This window comes from Colossoma macropomum, unplaced genomic scaffold (genome assembly GCF_904425465.1).
Source record: "Colossoma macropomum unplaced genomic scaffold, Colossoma_macropomum, whole genome shotgun sequence".
NCBI classification, from domain to species: domain Eukaryota; kingdom Metazoa; phylum Chordata; class Actinopteri; order Characiformes; family Serrasalmidae; genus Colossoma; species Colossoma macropomum.
Window position 1 is genome coordinate 249,603 of NW_023495203.1, and position 9,035 is coordinate 258,637.

Here is a 9,035-nt window from a genome sequence, read left to right on the forward strand (position 1 = left end):
TTATTGTGCCTAATGTACCTTCAGTTCAGACACTATTTGTCCTCTTCGGACTCTGTTTGTTTCTCCTGTTGATGTGAAAACTCACATATGAAAGTGCTGATAGTCAGAACTCTCTGATCATTGACATGTTCTGGTAACTGACACTCAAACTAATCTGACTCACCTGTATTAGCTGACTCTGTACATGTGTTTTAGTTCAGTTTAAGTTACACATTGTTCATGTCTTATTTCTGTTATTTTGTACATTCCCTGTATATAAACTCCTACTGGCTATTTTAGAAAAGCTTTATACGTTGATGTTCATAGAAATGTCCGATCATATGTTGCAGACAGAAAGCAGTGAGATACTGGTCTTAAACGGTCAATTACACTTACAATGCTCGCTTATGAATGATATAATGCAGTGAATACTATGTCTACACTTTCTAACTAGCCTGCACAACCTGTGTTATGTTAAGAATTAAGTTGTCCTTATCTGAATCCATTCCATTCCAAGGAAGTACCGTCACAGCGGGTAAGAGAAAGCAAAACTAAATGACAGATGACATTGAATAACAACCTTCTTCAGTGCTGATTTGAACTGCTAGACATTCAGAAACTCTGAGAAGAGTTTAAACAGAGACAGTTCTGACTCTACAAGAAAAAGACAAAGAGAAAAAAAAGGTATGTACTTCAGTGAAATATTCATAGATCAGACGTTTTGTCAGCTTCATCACGGTGAACTACATGAGTAAACAAAGTCAAATGGAGATGTTTAACACTGAGACATTGATCAGATCAACAGCTGTAATACTGATGTTGAATACAATGTATTTATTGTCTCAAACAAGAGAAATAATACTTCATGTTCTCTGATGGAGCTTGTAAACTGAGCTGTTAAACAGGTTGAAAGGTTGTTGTGTTGTGTTAAGGCAGCAGGCAGGTGTGTTGTATTAAATGTGTGAACTGAGTCATGTGATTTCTTACTGAAAGGTGTTTAATAGGAGGAGGAGGAACATGTCTGAATCTTCATCACAAGAACCAAGAGAAGTAAGATGGAGCAGCATGGATAGACCACCATCAACCTGTAAGTTAACACAGCTCCCTTACAAATAAGTGAAATATCTTTTTTCAACTCAGGATTCTCTTAACTTTGATCTCGTCTGTATCAGTACAGTGAAATCAAAGTAAAACAGGTTACTCACAGTAGAATAAAATGCTTTTCACATTTTCAGTGTCATGTTGAGGTTTTAACAATCACAGCAACAGTAGTGTAATGACAGTGGTGTCAGTTAGACAGTGCTTACAGCTTACTATTTTATTTCTGTTAGTCTACTTTTCATTCTTCTTTCTGTTCTAAAATGATGCACATTTTCTAATTTAATATCACATTGGCAGTTAAAAAGAAATGTTCAGATAGAATTTTATTAGATACTCCTGTCTTGTACTTGTGAGGTCCGTCTACCTTATTGTTTGACTTGGTGTATTAATACAGTACTTTTGTTGTCATCCACCCTCTACCTCATTCATCATTAGTTATTTTTTGAGGACAGGAGTGCTGACCAGTAGTTGTTTGAGTGGTGGACAATTCTCAGTACAACAGCAACACTGACGTGCATGGTATCAGACACAGAAATCTGTCTCTATAGCTCCATCTTGCTGGTGTACAGTCTATTGATGCACAGTTTGTCTTAGTAATTCTCTAGCAATTCTCTAGCAATACTCTGTGTTCTGACCACAGAGCCACTTTTGGCTGAACATCTTAATGTGGTGAAGTAAAATGCAAAACTTTTTGTTGTAGTTTATTTTATCATTTACTGTTGAGTAAAAATAAATACTTTACACTGTGTAGCCATGTGTTTTATAGATTTTCTGTCCTCTTGGAATATTTTGTTCAGGGCAAGATAAATACTTTTTTGTATATGAATCATTTTTGTTATTCAGATTGACAGACATTTACTATTAGCTGTAATAAGAGCTATTAACTGTTTATAATACTTGACATCAATTGAACTTGAAAGACAAAGCTGAATACTATTCATTATCATATCAATGACAACAGAGCCACATGTTCACATCATGTGCTCTGCATTCTAGACAGATGAGTCACTACATGAGTCCCCTCTTCTCTGTGTTGCCCCTCTGTGTTTCAGCTCCAGTCAGCATAAATAAGGTGTAAACAGTGGGTTTTTTTGGATTTTCTGAATGCTCTGAGGATCATAGTGCTCTGGTCACTTGCTTTATGCACTACAGAGACATCAGGAGAGTGTGCTGGACCAAAACACACACAGTATGTGATGTTTATGGAGAGTCAAAACAGAGTCATATCTTCTTATTTTATGAAGAAATCTGATAGACCCACATAAAGCAAGGCTGCCGTGAGGCCCCACCCCTTCCCCTCCAACCAGAGTGCCAAAATTACTGCTAATGTTATGATGCTGTCCACAGAGCAGGCATATTAATGAAGAGCTACAAAATGACACATGAAGCATTCTTGAACTATAAGAGCATTACATTCTTGATTGCCCTGAACCTTTCTCCGTAGAAAAATGAAGGCAGCTTAAGTCATTAACTGATTGTGGAATTAAAGGGAAACGCAGGCTCTGTTGAGATCAAGACTCAAGAAACTGTTTATGTACATTTTAACAATTTTTCATGCTTTGCGTATCCTAATGAGAGATGCTTTGTATAGTTAAAAATGAACAAGAGCACACAGTGTCTTATTTGTACAACATTCAACACACTCTTTAGTTTGTCTGCAGCAATATTACAGTTAACTAACTGTAAACATGAGTTTGTGAAATCCTGTTCATATGAGTTTTCTCTAGCATTGATCCACACAAAATCAATTTAAGAGATAAACACACTGAGGTGTTCAGAATATAAAAATGAAGAAGATTTAACATTTTTGCATGCAGTTAGTATATAATATGATGTGTACAAAACAGTTCCTTTGCTTTAGTGAGTTGTCTTTGAGTTTCATGTGTATATGATTTAACACGTGAATGTACATCGGTTTCATGTTTCTATACTCACCTGATTGGTTTCTTACTTAATAATCTGTTCTAAGTTTTACATACAGCAAGGCTGTGATGGTGCAACACATTTCACAGAGACATTGTGTGAGTGCTATGAGAAATGGTACGTTCAAAGGTACCTCCTGAAACGTATGTGTTTACTTGATTCATGCTTAAAGTTCATACACTTTTCATATTTTTGTTCCATGGAACTTATTCATGACAATAAAATGGCTCAAAATGACTCACAATAATACATTGAAATAAAATGACTGAAATAAAAATTGGAGGCATGTTTTTCATTGAACCATGACAATATTCAAATAAACCGATTAGGTGCACAAACACTATCATGAGTTGGTAGGGTTCACCTTAGGGGAGTCCTAGTCTAGAGCTGACAGTGGTCATGAACGCAAAAAAAGGAATTAACAAGATGGTGATAAACACTCTTAGTTTCTTTCCGTTTTAGTGTTTATCAGTAACCATTACTTTAAAACAATCTTTGATCAATTCATTTTGATTGCCAGTGTGTATAAATACATTAAATTACAGATAAAAGTTTAAAAACTTCTTTTTCTTCCCCACTCGTCCACAGTTGCTCCTGATCCCAGTGGTCTCCTGTCTGAAGATCAGTTCCTGTGTTCTATCTGTCTGGATGTGTTCACTGATCCAGTCTCCACTCCATGTGGACACAACTTCTGCATGAAATGTATTAAAACATGCTGGGGTGACAGTGAGCAGTGTCACTGTCCATTCTGTAAAGAGGAATTCACCAAGAGACCAGAACTCAAAGTCAATACAGCATTCAGAGAGGTTGTAGATCACTTCAAGAAGAAAAATGCTCTGGATAAACCTGAGGTTCTTTGTGATGCCTGCATTGAAGTGAAGCAGAAAGCCCTGAAATCCTGTCTGAATTGTGTTGTGTCTTTTTGTGAGTCTCATTTGGAGCCTCATAATAATGTTCCAAAACTTAATAAACACAAACTAATCAACCCAGTGAAGAACCTGGAGGACTACATATGCCAGAAGCATGAGAGACCCCTGGAGCTGTTCTGTAGAGATGATAAGACGTGTGTGTGTCTGTTCTGCACAGAAGGAGATCACAAGGATCACAACATTGTTCCTATAGAGGAGGAGAATGGAGAGAAAAAGGTGGGAGAAATGCTGATTAACACCAACCTTAAACGTCCATTTAAAAAGTTACGAAAAACAATTTCACTGTTAAAATAAAAAACAAAATAATAAAGCAATTCTGCTCACAGACACAGCTGGAGAAGACACAGTCAGAGGTGCAGCAGATGATCCAAGACAGATTGAAGAAGATCAAAGACATCAAACACTCAGTAGAGCTCAGAAAAGTGAATAAAACAACTATTTCAATCAGATTACAGATTAGATTTAATTTTGTAGAATGTATTAACATTAATCATATGCTCATCATTCACTGTTATTTGCTTAAAGTGTAAAGTTGTTCTTCCATTAGAGAAACACAGAGAAAGAGAAAGCAGACAGTGTTGAACTCTTCACTGCTCTGATCCGCTCCATTGAAAGAAGCCAGGCTGAGCTGCTTGAGGTGATGGAGGAGAAGCAGAAAGCAGCAGAGAGGCAGGCTGAAGACCTCATTAAAGAGCTGGAGCAGGAAATCACTGAGCTAAAGAGGAGAGACACTGAGCTGGAGCAGCTCTCCCACACTGAGGACCACCTCCTACAGGTCAGTGTCCCTCTACCTGCTCAATGACAATGCACCACATCACACAACAACACTGCCCATGCTGAGGGATTTCTTCTCTCTCCTGCTGGACTATAGATTTACCCATTACTGTGCAGACCTCCACACACTAAGAACTGGACTGACATCAGTACTGACCCTCATCTGAGTGTAGAGACTGTGAGGAACACTCTGTCTCAACTTCAGAAGAGTCTGAATGAGACACTCACTGAAACTATTACTGAAAAGATCAGAGATTCAGGTGAGAAACATTTATATTCTACATGTTTTTCAGACAGAAATCTGTAGTAGCAAGAATCATTAATCAGAGATTATATGAAAAATAAGTAATCAGTGAAAATACATTTTTGGTAATCTATTATTTTATAGCTTTATAGAATTAGAGTAAAATTAACATCCACTTTTTTTAATTCAAATTAGTCTCAACAGACCTGAAGAGGATTCAGCAGTTTGCAGGTACAGGGCAGCTTCTGGATTTTTCTGATATTATATATTATGATTTTAAAATAATTTTCATTACACCTCTTCTATTAATACAATATATTAATTTTATTACTTTTAATTCAGCATAAAATATAGTTTATTCTTCCACAAACCCCTAATTAATTCATCATAAGAGTGACTGGATGATTATTTATTATCTGTATATTCATATCACACATTGTGTGTTTCTCTCAGTGGATGTGACTCTGGATGCTGATACAGCTCATCCCAAACTCATCCTGTCTGATGATAGAAAACAAGTGACACATGGAGACACAGAACAGAATCTTCCTGACAATCCAAAGAGATTTGATAGATGTCAATGTGTCTTGGGAAAGGAGGGATTCTCCTCAGGGAGATTTTACTATGAGGTGCAGGTCAGGGAAAAGACTGCATGGACATTAGGTGTGGCCCTAGAGTCCATTGACAGAAAGGGGAAGATTAAACTGAAACCACAGAATGGGATCTGGGCTGTGGCTCTGAGGAATGAAAATGAGTATAAGGCTCGTGCTGATCCCTCAGTGCTCCTCTCACTGAGAGAGCAGCTCCAGAAGGTGGGAGTGTTTGTGGATTATGAGGAGGGTCTGGTCTCCTTTTATGACATGGAATCCAGATCTCATATCTACTCTTTTACTGGTCAGTCTTTCACTGAGAAACTTTATCCGTACTTCAACCCCTGTATTAATGATGGAGGTAAAAACTCAGCTCCACTGATTGTCTTACCCCTATCAAAGACTGAATAGATTTTTAACAGTAGTCTCAACAGGAATAGCAGAAATAAAGTGATCTAATTATTTTAAAGTGATCGAATTATTATATTATTCTATGTAAAGAAAAATCATGAGTGTGGATAAACTATGTCAAATGGTTTCCATAAATAAACTTTGTTATCTCTGCAAAAAATAATGGGGTAGGCCAGGGTTGCCATAGCAATATGTGTCCAGCAGTCCATAAAAACATAATCTGAAGTCTATTGGAAGATTAAAATTTAGGATCTAGAAGAAAAGTCTTTATTTTAACCTAAAAAAGGAGAGTAAGTAGTCTGGTTGTTTTAAATGTTTGGTATCAATTAAAGTAAATTAACAAAAAAAAATCTGGTTGTGTTCTCTTAACTACAGTGGAGAATCTGAATTGACTTAATAAAGTTTTTTATTTTTTTACAGTGTAACTCAAACTTCAACTCTTGAAGTAAACTGAGTCTAAACTCTGCAGTGGTCATTACATCACAGTGTTGAGTTAATCTTAAATAATGTAGTTAAAGTTAATGTAAATTAGGGGTGTCTAGTCGTACATTTACATTTACATGTACAGCATTTAGCAGACGCTCTTAACCAGAGCGACTTACAAAAAGTGCTTTGTTGTCTACTCAGAGAAAGTATCTTTGCTAGTTACAAACAGGTTAGAGAGAAAGATAGTCCTGAGCTCAGATATTGCTAGAATAAAGCCGATGTTGATACCTAGAGAAAAAGAAATAGAATTAAACATAGCGCAATACAATTTGTTTCAATAAGAGCAGTACAGTACATTTCAATATGTACTTAAGTAGCTTAGTGTTCACTTAAGCGATGTAAAAAGATATGTGTCTTTAGTCTGCGTTTGAAGACCGTGAGAGACTCTGCTGTTCGGACAGCCAGTGGGAGTTTGTTCCACCACCTGGGTGCCAGGACAAAGAAAAGTCTTGATGCTTGTCTTCCACGCATCTTGAAGGATGGCCGGTCAAGCTGAGCTGTACTTGAAGCTCAAAGGGCTCAAGGTACAGTTCGAGTTTTGACCATTGCCATAAGGTGGGCAGGGGCTGGTCCGTTTTTGGCTTTGTAGGCAAGCATCAGGGTTTTAAATCTGATGCGTGCAGCTACAGGAAGCCAGCGAAGGGAGCGCAGCAGTGGAGTGACGTGATTGAACTTAGGAAGATTGAAGGCGAGCCGTGCTGCGTCATTCTGGATGAGTTGCAGGGGCTTGATGGCCTGCACAGGAAGACCAGCCAAGAGCGAGTGGCAGTAGTCAAGCCTTGAGATGACAAGAGACTGAATGAGCTGTTGGGAAGGAAAGCATTAGTTGAGTGTCATCAACATAGCAATGGTGTGAGAAGCCATGAGGAGATATAACATCACCAAGAGAATGAGTGTAAAGTGAAAAGAAAAGAGGACCCAGCACTGAGCCTTGTCAATGGAGAGCCTGCATGGAGAGGATGTGGACCCCCTTCCGTGTTACCTGATAAGAGTGCCCCTCCAGATAGGACTTAAACCACTGCCATGCACAGCCAATTCCAAGGTCGGAGAGGACAGCCAGAAGGATCGTCAACCTTCTCTTCAAAGAAGGTGACAAAATCCTCAGGGGTGAGAGAAAAGGGTGGAGAGGGAGAAGGAGGGTTGAGCAGAGAGGAGAAAATGGTAAAGAGCTTGTGTGGATCAGATCCTGATGCTTTCAGTTTCTCTCAGTAGAAGTGAGATCTTATCTGCCTGATCAGTTGCTTGAAGACTGAACAACTGATTAAATCAGCAGAGTCAGGTGTGCTTATGCTCACTTGGAATGAAAACCTGAAAGACTGGACACCCCTGATGCAAAGTGAAACTTTATTTCATTGTGGGAAAACATGCTTTGTATCTTTTGTAATCCATAAGATTCTCCTTTAAAACATAAAGAACTCTTATGTATCTCATAATGTAGAAATAAGTATTTTTCTCAAATCTGTGTGTGCCACAATTTTTGGCACCTCTTCATTTAATGCTTTCTGCAGCTTCTATTTGCAAAGATAACAGCTCTGAGTCTTCTCCTATTCCACTTAATGAGACTGGAGAACACATGGCAAGTGATTTGAGACCATTCCTCCATACAGAACTTCTCTAGATACTTCAGATTCAGAGGTCCACGCTCTTCAGCTCATCCTACAGGTTTTCTATAGGGTTTAGGTCAGAGGACTGAATTAAACTTGGATTAAAACCTTAATTCTGTGGTTAGTGAACCGTTTTTGTGTTTATTTTTTGTGGTTTGCTTTGGATCATTGTCCTGCTGGAAGATCTAACCACAGCCTAGTTTAAGCTTCCTGGCTGAGGCAGCCAGCTTTTGATTTTATTCTGGTACTTGATGGAGTCCATGTTACCATAGTTCATTGCCATTGGATAAAAAACACAGCCCCACAACAACACAGATCACACAACATTACTGTCCAGACTTGTGGACTTGAGTCATACGACTTGGACTCGAGTCACAAATTTGATGACTTTAGAGTTGACTCGAGAAAATCGATAAAAGGACTCGAACTCTGACTCAGAAAAACTCGAGACTCAAAGTGGAAGAAACGTGGAGAGGCGTCTGACTGCAGATGGCACAGTCGATTATTTTTCTTGTGAATGAATTTGTTTCTTGCCACAAATTGAATAAACAGCAACGGTGTCAGATGTCTGTTACGGTGCTTATGCCCAACTTATTTTATTTTGGAAGACAAGAGAAGCGTTTAGAGTTCAATTTCGCCTCCATAAGCTGGAAACAAGCGAAGCATCAATATTATCAATAAGTCCTCACTCAGCACTAAACCCTTGTATGGTGTTCGGGTCTGTGGGACACATTTTAAATGTTTACCAAAAGAAAAAAATTGCGATTTATTATTATTTCAACCTCAGATTCCTTGGCCTTTGCTCATTTTCTGTGAAGAACATTTTAAAATAACTCATTTTCAGTGACATCACATCTATATTACACATGTGGTGTTTGGTGAACCTGCGGGGAATAAAAGTCTGGAGGTGTTGTGTCTCTTCACTCTGTTCTTCTCCTACATGGCCTGCTGTTAGTGTGTGTGTCTGTGTGTATGTGTTTTGTATATGTTTGAC

At 38.2% G+C, this 9,035-nt stretch overlaps 1 protein-coding gene across 1 annotated transcript; it reads left to right on the plus strand.

The window, feature by feature from the left end:
* The first annotated feature begins 548 nt into the window (after positions 1-548).
* LOC118801163 (zinc finger protein RFP-like) lies at positions 549-5,951 on the plus strand. Its single transcript, XM_036561339.1, has 8 exons — positions 549-663; positions 973-1,066; positions 3,592-4,148; positions 4,259-4,354; positions 4,480-4,707; positions 4,804-4,966; positions 5,146-5,181; positions 5,404-5,951. The coding sequence occupies exons 2-8, from the start codon at positions 997-999 to the stop codon at positions 5,949-5,951; spliced, it is 1,698 nt and encodes a 565-aa protein (XP_036417232.1). The 5' UTR covers positions 549-663; positions 973-996.
* The last annotated feature ends 3,084 nt before the right edge of the window (positions 5,952-9,035 follow it).

Bases quoted from the DNA above. Each gene is read 5' to 3' on its own strand.
- LOC118801163 (XM_036561339.1), top strand. From the start codon at position 997: ATGTCTGAATCTTCATCACAAGAACCAAGAGAAGTAAGATGGAGCAGC. The intron at 1,067-3,591 runs GTAAGTTAACAC...ACTCGTCCACAG, and splicing joins GGATAGACCACCATCAACCT to TTGCTCCTGATCCCAGTGGT. The intron at 4,967-5,145 runs GTGAGAAACATT...AATTCAAATTAG, and splicing joins TGAAAAGATCAGAGATTCAG to TCTCAACAGACCTGAAGAGG.